The sequence below is a fragment of the Salmo salar genome, chromosome ssa17 (genome assembly GCF_905237065.1).
Source record: "Salmo salar chromosome ssa17, Ssal_v3.1, whole genome shotgun sequence".
Classification (NCBI taxonomy): domain Eukaryota; kingdom Metazoa; phylum Chordata; class Actinopteri; order Salmoniformes; family Salmonidae; genus Salmo; species Salmo salar.
Window position 1 is genome coordinate 44,174,150 of NC_059458.1, and position 12,801 is coordinate 44,186,950.

At 43.5% G+C, this 12,801-nt stretch overlaps 1 protein-coding gene across 1 annotated transcript in view; it reads right to left on the minus strand.

The window, feature by feature from the left end:
- Nucleotides 1-12,801, minus strand: part of pibf1 (progesterone immunomodulatory binding factor 1) — a 71,167-nt gene that overhangs the window by 42,089 nt on the left and 16,277 nt on the right. The window contains exons 8-9 of the mRNA XM_045699629.1: nt 12,400-12,525; nt 3,614-3,712 (exon numbers count right to left, since the gene is read on the minus strand). Of these exons, the coding sequence (XP_045555585.1) occupies nt 3,614-3,712; nt 12,400-12,525 (225 nt within the window). The remainder of the gene's footprint in view (nt 1-3,613; nt 3,713-12,399; nt 12,526-12,801) is intronic.

Sequence of the window (12,801 nt, forward strand, 5' to 3'; positions counted from 1 at the left end):
GTATCTGGTCTCTCTCTCTCTCTCTTACTGTTCTAGTAGCTGGTAGTATCTGGTCTCTCTCTCTCTCTCTTACTGTTCTAGTAGCTGGTAGTATCTGGTCTCTCTCTCTCTTACTGTTCCAGTAGCTGGTAGTATCTGGTCTCTCTCTCTCTTACTGTTCCAGTAGCTGGTAGTATCTGGTCTCTCTCTCTCTTACTGTTCTAGTAGCTGGTAGTATCTGGTCTCTCTCTCTCTCTCTTACTGTTCCAGTAGCTGGTAGTATCTGGTCTCTCTCTCTCTCTTACTGTTCTAGTAGCTGGTAGTATCTGGTCTCTCTCTCTCTCTTACTGTTCTAGTAGCTGGTAGTATCTGGTCTCTCTCTCTCTCTTACTCTTCCAGTAGCTGGTAGTATCTGGTCTCTCTCTCTCTCTCTTACTGTTCTAGTAGCTGGTAGTATCTGGTCTCTCTCTCTCTCTTACTGTTCTAGTAGCTGGTAGTATCTGGTCTCTCTCTCTCTTACTGTTCTAGTAGCTGGTAGTATCTGGTCTCTCTCTCTCTCTTACTGTTCTAGTAGCTGGTAGTATCTGGTCTCTCTCTCTCTTACTGTTCTAGTAGCTGGTAGTATCTGGTCTCTCTCTCTCTCTCTTACTGTTCCAGTAGCTGGTAGTATCTGGTCTCTCTCTCTCTTACTGTTCTAGTAGCTGGTAGTATCTGGTCTCTCTCTCTCTCTTACTGTTCTAGTAGCTGGTAGTATCTGGTCTCTCTCTCTCTTACTGTTCTAGTAGCTGGTAGTATCTGGTCTCTCTCTCTCTCTATTACTGTTCTAGTAGCTGGTAGTATCTGATCTCTCTCTCTCTTACTGTTCTAGTAGCTGGTAGTATCTGGTCTCTCTCTCTCTTACTGTTCTAGTAGCTGGTAGTATCTGGTCTCTCTTACTGTTCTAGTAGCTGGTAGTATCTGGTCTCTCTCTCTCTCTCTCTTACTGTTCTAGTAGCTGGTAGTATCTGGTCTCTCTCTCTCTCTTACTGTTCTAGTAGCTGGTAGTATCTGGTCTCTCTCTCTTACTGTTCTAGTAGCTGGTAGTATCTGGTCTCTCTCTCTCTCTCTTACTGTTCTAGTAGCTGGTAGTATCTGGTCTCTCTCTCTCTCTCTTACAGTTCTAGTAGCTGGTAGTATCTGGTCTCTCTCTCTCTTACTGTTCTAGTAGCTGGTAGTATCTGGTCTCTCTCTCTCTCTTACTGTTCTAGTAGCTGGTAGTATCTGGTCTCTCTCTCTCTCTTACTGTTCTAGTAGCTGGTAGTATCTGGTCTCTCTCTCTCTCTTACTGTTCTAGTAGCTGGTAGTATCTGGTCTCTCTCTCTCTCTCTTACTGTTCTAGTAGCTGGTAGTATCTGGTCTCTAACTCTCTCTCTTACTGTTCCAGTAGCTGGTAGTATCTGGTCTCTCTCTCTCTCTTACTGTTCTAGTAGCTGGTAGTATCTGGTCTCTCTCTTACTGTTCTAGTAGCTGGTAGTATCTGGTCTCTCTCTCTCTCTCTTACTGTTCTAGTAGCTGGTAGTATCTGGTCTCTCTCTCTCTGTCTCTTACTGTTCTAGTAGCTGGTAGTATCTGGTCTCTCTCTCTCTCTTACTGTTCTAGTAGCTGGTAGTATCTGGTCTCTCTCTCACTCTCTCTCTCTTACTGTTCTAGTAGCTGGTAGTATCTGGTCTCTCTCTCTCTTACTGTTCCAGTAGCTGGTAGTATCTGGTCTCTCTCTCTCTCTCTTACTGTTCTAGTAGCTGGTAGTATCTGGTCTCTCTCTCTCTTACTGTTCTAGTAGCTGGTAGTATCTGGTCTCTCTCTCTCTCTCTTACTGTTCTAGTAGCTGGTAGTATCTGGTCTCTCTCTCTCTCTTACTGTTCTAGTAGCTGGTAGTATCTGGTCTCTCTCTCTCTCTCTTACTGTTCTAGTAGCTGGTAGTATCTGGTCTCTCTCTCTCTCTCTTACTGTTCTAGTAGCTGATAGTATCTGGTCTCTCTCTCTCTCTCTCTCTCTCTTACTGTTCTAGTAGCTGGTAGTATCTGGTCTCTCTCTCTCTCTCTTACAGTTCTAGTAGCTGGTAGTATCTGGTCTCTCTCTCTCTCTTACTGTTCTAGTAGCTGGTAGTATCTGGTCTCTCTCTCTCTCTTACTGTTCTAGTAGCTGGTAGTATCTGGTCTCTCTCTCTCTCTTACTGTTCTAGTAGCTGGTAGTATCTGGTCTCTCTCTCTCTCTCTTACTGTTCTAGTAGCTGGTAGTATCTGGTCTCTCTCTCTCTCTCTTACTGTTCTAGTAGCTGGTAGTATCTGGTCTCTCTCTCTCTCTCTTACTGTTCCAGTAGCTGGTAGTATCTGGTCTCTCTCTTACTGTTCTAGTAGCTGGTAGTATCTGGTCTCTCTCTCTCTTACTGTTCTAGTAGCTGGTAGTATCTGGTCTCTCTCTCTCTCTCTTACTGTTCTAGTAGCTGGTAGTATCTGGTCTCTCTCTCTCTCTTACTGTTCCAGTAGCTGGTAGTATCTGGTCTCTCTCTCTCTCTTTCTGTTCTAGTAGCTGGTAATATCTGGTCTCTCTCTCTCTCTTACTGTTCCAGTAGCTGGTAGTATCTGGTCTCTCTCTCTCTCTCTTACTGTTCTAGTAGCTGGTAGTATCTGGTCTCTCTCTCTCTTACTGTTCTAGTAGCTGGTAGTATCTGGTCTCTCTCTCTCTCTTACTGTTCTAGTAGCTGGTAGTATCTGGTCTCTCTCTCTCTTACTGTTCTAGTAGCTGGTAGTATCTGGTCTCTCTCTCTCTCTCTTACTGTTCTAGTAGCTGGTAGTATCTGGTCTCTCTCTCTCTCTTACTGTTCTAGTAGCTGGTAGTATCTGGTCTCTCTCTCTCTCTTACTGTTCTAGTAGCTGGTAGTATCTGGTCTCTCTCTCTCTCTCTTACTGTTCTAGTAGCTGGTAGTATCTGGTCTCTCTCCCTCTTACTGTTCTAGTAGCTGGTAGTATCTGGTCTCTCTCTCTCTTACTGTTCTAGTAGCTGGTAGTATCTGGTCTGTCTCTCTCTCTCTTACTGTTCCAGTAGCTGGTAGTATCTGGTCTCTCTCTCTCTCTTACTGTTCCAGTAGCTGGTAGTATCTGGTCTGTCTCTCTCTTACTGTTCTAGTAGCTGGTAGTATCTGGTCTCTCTCTCTCTCTTACTGTTCTAGTAGCTGGTAGTATCTGGTCTCTCTCTCTCTCTTACTGTTCCAGTAGCTGGTAGTATCTGGTCTCTCTCTCTCTCTCTCTTACTGTTCCAGTAGCTGGTAGTATCTGGTCTCTCTCTCTTACTGTTCTAGTAGCTGGTAGTATCTGGTCTCTCTCTCTCTCTCTCTTACTGTTCTAGTAGCTGGTAGTATCTGGTCTCTCTCTCTCTCTTACTGTTCTAGTAGCTGGTAGTATCTGGTCTCTCTCTCTCTTACTGTTCTAGTAGCTGGTAGTATCTGGTCTCTCTCTCTCTCTCTTACAGTTCTAGTAGCTGGTAGTATCTGGTCTCTCTCTCTCTCTTACTGTTCTAGTAGCTGGTAGTATCTGGTCTCTCTCTCTCTCTTACTGTTCCAGTAGCTGGTAGTATCTGGTCTCTCTCTCTCTCTTACTGTTCCAGTAGCTGGTCGTATCTGGTCTGTGTTTCTCTCTCTCCCTTCGTTGCTCTGTCCTTCTCCAGCACTGCATTGTCCCGCGTCTCACGGAGGTTCCTAGAGGACAGACAGAAGCAGTATGGGTAAGAATTAAAACCATGCAGAATAAACAAACAATTTGTGTTTAATACATGTGAATTTGCCTCTCTATCAAAATATGTCTCCAAATGGTACCTATGGTTGCTGGTCAAAAGTAGTGCACTACTGAATAGGGTGCATAACACAGTGAAAGAGTCCCTCTAGTGGACACAGTACTGTATTCAGGACACCTGTTCTCTCTCTCTCTGGTACATCTCTATAAACTCACCTGTTTTCTCTCTCTCTCTGGTACATCTCTATAAACTCACCTGTTTTCTCTCTCTCTCTGGTACATCTCTATAATCTCACCTGTTCTCTCTCTCTGGTACATCTCTATAATCTCACCTGTTCTCTCTCTGGTACATCTCTATAATCCCACCTGTTCTCTCTCTCTCTCTGGTACATCTCTATAATCTCACCTGTTCTCTCTCTCTCTCTCTCTGGTACATCTCTATAATCCCACCTGTTCTCTCGCTCTGGTACATCTCTATAATCTCACCTGTTCTCTCTCTCTCTGGTACATCTCTATAATCTCACCTGTTCTCTCTCTCTCTGGTACATCTCTATAATCTCACCTGTTCTCTCTCTCTCTCTGGTACATCTCTATAATCTCACCTGTTCTCTCTCTCTCTCTCTCTCTGGTACATCTCTATAATCCCACCTGTTCTCTCTCTCTGGTACATCTCTATAATCCCACCTGTTCTCTCTCTCTCTGGTACATCTCTATAATCTCACCTGTTCTCTCTCTGGTACATCTCTATAATCTCACCTGTTCTCTCTCTGGTACATCTCTATAATCTCACCTGTTCTCTCTCTGGTACATCTCTATAATCTCACCTGTTCTCTCTCTGGTACATCTCTATAATCCCACCTGTTCTCTCTCTCTGGTACATCTCTATAATCCCACCTGTTCTCTCTCTCTGGTACATCTCTATAATCCCACCTGTTCTCTCTCTGGTACATCTCTATAATCCCACCTGTTCTCTCTCGTACATCTCTATAATCCCACCTGTTCTCTCTCTGGTACATCTCTATAATCTCACCTGTTCTCTCTCTCTCTGGTACATCTCTATAATCTCACCTGTTCTCTCTCTCTCTGGTACATCTCTATAATCTCACCTGTTCTCTCTCTCTCTCTGGTACATCTCTATAATCCCACCTGTTCTCTCTCTGGTACATCTCTATAATCCCACCTGTTCTCTCTCTGGTACATCTGTATAATCTCACCTGTTCTCTCTCTCTCTCTCTGGTACATCTCTATAATCTCACCTGTTCTCTCTCTCTCTGGTACATCTCTATAATCTCACCTGTTCTCTCTCTCTCTGGTACATCTCTAATCTCACCTGTTCTCTCTCTCTCTCTGGTACATCTCTATAATCTCACCTCTCTCTCTCTCTCTGGTACATCTCTATAATCCCACCTGTTCTCTCTCTCTCTGGTACATCTCTATAACCTCACCTGTTCTCTCTCTCTCTGGTACATCTCTATAATCTCACCTGTTCTCTCTCTCTCTGGTACATCTCTATAATCCCACCTGTTCTCTCGCTGGTACATCTCTATAATCTCACCTGTTCTCTCTCTCGCTGGTACATCTCTATAATCTCACCTGTTCTCTCTCTGGTACATCTCTATAATCCCACCTGTTCTCTCTCTCTCTCTGGTACATCTCTATAATCTCACCTGTTCTCTCTCTCTCTCTCTCTGGTACATCTCTATAATCCCACCTGTTCTCTCTCTCTGGTACATCTCTATAATCTCACCTGTTCTCTCTCTCTCTGGTACATCTCTATAATCTCACCTGTTCTCTCTCTCTCTGGTACATCTCTATAATCTCACCTGTTCTCTCTCTCTCTCTGGTACATCTCTATAATCTCACCTGTTCTCTCTCTCTCTCTCTCTGGTACATCTCTATAATCCCACCTGTTCTCTCTCTCTGGTACATCTCTATAATCCCACCTGTTCTCTCTCTCTCTGGTACATCTCTATAATCTCACCTGTTCTCTCTCTGGTACATCTCTATAATCTCACCTGTTCTCTCTCTGGTACATGTCTATAATCTCACCTGTTCTCTCTCTGGTACATCTCTATAATCTCACCTGTTCTCTCTCTGGTACATCTCTATAATCCCACCTGTTCTCTCTCTCTCTCTGGTACATCTCTATAATCCCACCTGTTCTCTCTCTCTGGTACATCTCTATAATCCCACCTGTTCTCTCTCTCTGGTACATCTCTATAATCCCACCTGTTCTCTCTCTGGTACATCTCTATAATCCCACCTGTTCTCTCTCTCGTACATCTCTATAATCTCACCTGTTCTCTCTCTCTCTCTGGTACATCTCTATAATCTCACCTGTTCTCTCTCTCTCTGGTACATCTCTATAATCTCACCTGTTCTCTCTCTCTCTCTGGTACATCTCTATAATCCCACCTGTTCTCTCTCTGGTACATCTCTATAATCCCACCTGTTCTCTCTCTGGTACATCTGTATAATCTCACCTGTTCTCTCTCTCTCTCTCTGGTACATCTCTATAATCTCACCTGTTCTCTCTCTCTCTGGTACATCTCTATAATCTCACCTGTTCTCTCTCTCTCTGGTACATCTCTAATCTCACCTGTTCTCTCTCTCTCTCTGGTACATCTCTATAATCTCACCTCTCTCTCTCTCTCTGGTACATCTCTATAATCCCACCTGTTCTCTCTCTCTCTGGTACATCTCTATAACCTCACCTGTTCTCTCTCTCTCTCTGGTACATCTCTATAATCTCACCTGTTCTCTCTCTCTCTGGTACATCTCTATAATCCCACCTGTTCTCTCGCTGGTACATCTCTATAATCTCACCTGTTCTCTCTCTCGCTGGTACATCTCTATAATCTCACCTGTTCTCTCTCTCTCTGGTACATCTCTATAATCTCACCTGTTCTCTCTCTCTCTCTGGTACATCTCTATAATCTCACCTGTTTTCTCTCTCTCTCTCTCTGGTACATCTCTATAATCTCACCTGTTCTCTCTCTCTCTCTCTCTGGTACATCTCTATAATCTCACCTGTTCTCTCTCTGGTACATCTCTATAATCTCACCTGTTATCTCTCTGGTACATCTCTATAATCTCACCTGTTCTCTCTCTCTCTCTCTCTCTCTGGTACATCTCTATAATCTCACCTGTTCTCTCTCTCTCTGGTACATCTGTATAATCTCACCTGTTCTCTCTCTCTCTGGTACATCTCTATAATCTCACCTGTTCTCTCTCTCTCTGGTACATCTCTATAATCCCACCTGTTCTCTCTCTCTCTCTCTGGTACATCTCTATAATCTCACCTGTTCTCTCTCTCTGGTACATCTCTATAATCCCACCTGTTCTCTCTCTGGTACATCTCTATAATCTCACCTGTTCTCTCTCTCTCTGGTACATCTCTATAATCTCACCTGTTCTCTCTCTCTCTGGTACATCTCTATAATCCCACCTGTTCTCTCTCTCTCTCTCTGGTACATCTCTATAATCTCACCTGTTCTCTCTCTCTGGTACATCTCTATAATCTCACCTCTTCTCTCTCTCTCTGGTACATCTCTATAATCCCACCTGTTCTCTCTCTCTCTGGTACATCTCTATAATCTCACCTGTTCTCTCTCTCTCTCTGGTACATCTCTATAATCTCACCTGTTCTCTCTCTCTCTCTGGTACATCTCTATAATCTCACCTCTTCTCTCTCTCTCTGGTACATCTCTATAATCCCACCTGTTCTCTCTCTCTCTGGTACATCTCTATAATCTCACCTGTTCTCTCTCTCTCTCTCTGGTACATCTCTATAATCTCACCTGTTCTCGCTCTCTCTCTCTGGTACATCTCTATAATCTCACCTGTTCTCTCTCTCTGGTACATCTCTATAATCTCACCTGTTCTCTCTCTCTCTGGTACATCTCTATAATCCCACCTGTTCTCTCTCTCTCTCTGGTACATCTCTATAATCGCACCTGTTCTCTCTCTGGTACATCTCTATAATCCCACCTGTTCTCTCTCGCTCTCTGGTACATCTCTATAATCTCACCTGTTCTCTCTCTCTCTCTGGTACATCTCTATAATCTCACCTGTTCTCTCTCTCTGGTACATCTCTATAATCCCACCTGTTCTCTCTCTCTCTCTGGTACATCTCTATAATCTCACCTGTTCTCTCTCTCTCTCTCTCTCTGGTACATCTCTATAATCCCACCTGTTCTCTCTCTCTGGTACATCTCTATAATCTCACCTGTTCTCTCTCTCTCTGGTACATCTCTATAATCTCACCTGTTCTCTCTCTCTCTCTGGTACATCTCTATAATCTCACCTGTTCTCTCTCTCTCTCTGGTACATCTCTATAATCTCACCTGTTCTCTCTCTCTCTCTCTCTCTGGTACATCTCTATAATCCCACCTGTTCTCTCTCTCTGGTACATCTCTATAATCCCACCTGTTCTCTCTCTCTCTGGTACATCTCTATAATCTCACCTGTTCTCTCTCTGGTACATCTCTATAATCTCACCTGTTCTCTCTCTGGTACATCTCTATAATCTCACCTGTTCTCTCTCTGGTACATCTCTATAATCTCACCTGTTCTCTCTCTGGTACATCTCTATAATCCCACCTGTTCTCTCTCTCTCTCTGGTACATCTCTATAATCCCACCTGTTCTCTCTCTCTGGTACATCTCTATAATCCCACCTGTTCTCTCTCTCTGGTACATCTCTATAATCCCACCTGTTCTCTCTCTGGTACATCTCTATAATCCCACCTGTTCTCTCTCTCGTACATCTCTATAATCTCACCTGTTCTCTCTCTCTCTGGTACATCTCTATAATCTCACCTGTTCTCTCTCTCTCTGGTACATCTCTATAATCTCACCTGTTCTCTCTCTCTCTCTGGTACATCTCTATAATCCCACCTGTTCTCTCTCTGGTACATCTCTATAATCCCACCTGTTCTCTCTCTGGTACATCTGTATAATCTCACCTGTTCTCTCTCTCTCTCTCTGGTACATCTCTATAATCTCACCTGTTCTCTCTCTCTCTGGTACATCTCTATAATCTCACCTGTTCTCTCTCTCTCTGGTACATCTCTAATCTCACCTGTTCTCTCTCTCTCTCTGGTACATCTCTATAATCTCACCTCTCTCTCTCTCTCTGGTACATCTCTATAATCCCACCTGTTCTCTCTCTCTCTGGTACATCTCTATAACCTCACCTGTTCTCTCTCTCTCTCTGGTACATCTCTATAATCTCACCTGTTCTCTCTCTCTCTGGTACATCTCTATAATCCCACCTGTTCTCTCGCTGGTACATCTCTATAATCTCACCTGTTCTCTCTCTCGCTGGTACATCTCTATAATCTCACCTGTTCTCTCTCTCTCTGGTACATCTCTATAATCTCACCTGTTCTCTCTCTCTCTCTGGTACATCTCTATAATCTCACCTGTTTTCTCTCTCTCTCTCTCTGGTACATCTCTATAATCTCACCTGTTCTCTCTCTCTCTCTCTCTCTGGTACATCTCTATAATCTCACCTGTTCTCTCTCTGGTACATCTCTATAATCTCACCTGTTCTCTCTCTGGTACATCTCTATAATCTCACCTGTTCTCTCTCTCTCTCTCTCTCTCTGGTACATCTCTATAATCTCACCTGTTCTCTCTCTCTCTGGTACATCTGTATAATCTCACCTGTTCTCTCTCTCTCTGGTACATCTCTATAATCTCACCTGTTCTCTCTCTCTCTGGTACATCTCTATAATCCCACCTGTTCTCTCTCTCTCTCTCTGGTACATCTCTATAATCTCACCTGTTCTCTCTCTCTGGTACATCTCTATAATCCCACCTGTTCTCTCTCTGGTACATCTCTATAATCTCACCTGTTCTCTCTCTCTCTGGTACATCTCTATAATCTCACCTGTTCTCTCTCTCTCTGGTACATCTCTATAATCCCACCTGTTCTCTCTCTCTCTCTCTGGTACATCTCTATAATCTCACCTGTTCTCTCTCTCTGGTACATCTCTATAATCTCACCTCTTCTCTCTCTCTCTCTGGTACATCTCTATAATCCCACCTGTTCTCTCTCTCTCTGGTACATCTCTATAATCTCACCTGTTCTCTCTCTCTCTGGTACATCTATAATCTCACCTGTTCTCTCTCTCTCTCTGGTACATCTCTATAATCTCACCTCTTCTCTCTCTCTCTGGTACATCTCTATAATCCCACCTGTTCTCTCTCTCTCTGGTACATCTCTATAATCTCAGCTGTTCTCTCTCTCTCTCTCTGGTACATCTCTATAATCTCACCTGTTCTCGCTCTCTCTCTCTGGTACATCTCTATAATCTCACCTGTTCTCTCTCTCTGGTACATCTCTATAATCTCACCTGTTCTCTCTCTCTCTGGTACATCTCTATAATCCCACCTGTTCTCTCTCTCTCTCTGGTACATCTCTATAATCGCACCTGTTCTCTCTCTGGTACATCTCTATAATCCCACCTGTTCTCTCTCGCTCTCTGGTACATCTCTATAATCTCACCTGTTCTCTCTCTCTCTCTGGTACATCTCTATAATCTCACCTGTTCTCTCTCTCTGGTACATCTCTATAATCCCACCTGTTCTCTCTCTCTCTCAGGTACATCTCTATAATCTCACCTGTTCTCTCTCTCTCTCTGGTACATCTCTATAATCTCACCTGTTCTCTCTCTCTCTCTGGTACATCTCTATAATCTCACCTGTTCTCTCTCTCTCTGGTACATCTCTATAATCTCACCTGTTCTCTCTCTCTCTCTGGTACATCTCTATAATCTCACCTGTTCTCTCTCTCTCTGGTACATCTCTATAATCTCACCTGTTCTCTCTCTCTCTGGTACATCTATAATCTCACCTGTTCTCTCTCTCTCTCTCTGGTACATCTCTATAATCTCACCTCTTCTCTCTCTGGTACATCTCTATAATCTCACCTGTTCTCTCTCTCTCTGGTACATCTCTATAATCTCAGGTACATCTCTATAATCTCACCTGTTCTCTCTCTCTCTCTCTCTGGTACATCTCTATAATCTCACCTGTTCTCTCTCTCTCTCTCTCATCTCTATAATCCCACCTGTTCTCTCTCTCTCTCTGGTACATCTCTATAATCTCACCTGTTCTCTCTCTCTGGTACATCTCTATAATCTCACCTGTTCTCTCTCTCTCTGGTACATCTCTATAATCTCACCTGTTCTCTCTCTCTCTCTGGTACATCTCTATAATCTCACCTGTTCTCTCTCGCTTTCTCTCTCTCTGGTACATCTCTATAATCTCACCTGTTCTCTCTCTCTCTGGTACATCTATAATCTCACCTGTTCTCTCTCTCTCTCTGGTACATCTCTAATCTCACCTCTTCTCTCTCTCTGGTACATCTCTATAATCTCACCTGTTCTCTCTCTCTCTGGTACATCTCTATAATCTCAGGTACATCTCTATAATCTCACCTGTTCTCTCTCTCTCTCTCTCTCTGGTACATCTCTATAATCTCACCTGTTCTCTCTCTCTCTCTCTCTGGTACATCTCTATAATCCCACCTGTTCTCTCTCTGGTACATCTCTATAATCCCACCTGTTCTCTCTCTCGTACATCTCTATAATCCCACCTGTTCTCTCTCTGGTACATCTCTATAATCTCACCTGTTCTCTCTCTGGTACATCTCTATAATCTCACCTGTTCTCTCTCTCTCTGGTACATCTCTATAATCCCACCTGTTCTCTCTCTCTCTCTCTGGTACATCTCTATAATCTCACCTGTTCTCTCTCTCTCTCTGGTACATCTCTATAATCTCACCTGTTCTCTCTCTCTCTGGTACATCTCTATAATCTCACCTGTTCTCTCTCTCTCTGGTACATCTCTATAATCCCACCTGTTCTCTCTCTCTCTCTGGTACATCTCTATAATCTCAGGTACATCTCTATAATCTCACCTGTTCTCTCTCTCTCTCTCTCTCTGGTACATCTCTATAATCCCACCTGTTCTCTCTCTCTCTCTCTCTCTCTTACATCTCTATAATCCCACCTGTTCTCTCTCTGGTACATCTCTATAATCCCACCTGTTCTCTCTCTCGTACATCTCTATAATCCCACCTGTTCTCTCTCTGGTACATCTCTATAATCTCACCTGTTCTCTCTCTGGTACATCTCTATAATCTCACCTGTTCTCTCTCTCTCTGGTACATCTCTATAATCCCACCTGTTCTCTCTCTCTCTCTCTGGTACATCTCTATAATCTCACCTGTTCTCTCTCTCTCTCTGGTACATCTCTATAATCTCACCTGTTCTCTCTCTCTCTGGTACATCTCTATAATCTCACCTGTTCTCTCTCTCTCTGGTACATCTCTATAATCCCACCTGTTCTCTCTCTCTCTCTGGTACATCTCTATAATCCCACCTGTTCTCTCTCTCTCTCTGGTACATCTCTATAATCTCACCTGTTCTCTCTCTCTCTCTGGTACATCTCTATAATCTCACCTGTTCTCTCTCTCTCTCTGGTACATCTCTATAATCCCACCTGTTCTCTCTCTGGTACATCTCTATAATCCCACCTGTTCTCTCTCGTACATCTCTATAATCCCACCTGTTCTCTCTCTGGTACATCTCTATAATCCCACCTGTTCTCTCTCTCTCTCTGGTACATCTCTATAATCCCACCTGTTCTCTCTCTCGTACATCTCCTTTGAGGTCCTCTGCAGGCTGTCGATCTCCTGGCTGGTCTTCAGACGAATGTTCTCCAGCTCCTCAGACAGTTTATTCTCGTACTCTGTCTTGTAGTGGTCTCTGTGGAACAAACATTATATTATATCTGATTGTAGCCACCCTTCGCCTTGATGACAGCTTTGCACACTCTTGGCATTCTCTCAACCAGCTTCATGAGGTAGTCACCTGGAATGCATTTCAATTAACAGGTGTTAAAATGTTAATTTGTGGAATTTCTTTCCTTCTTGATGCGTTTGAACCAATCAGTTGTGTTGTGACCAGGTAGGGCTGGTATACAGACGATAGCCCTATTTGGTAAAAGACCAAGTCCATATTATGGCAAGAACAGCTCAAATA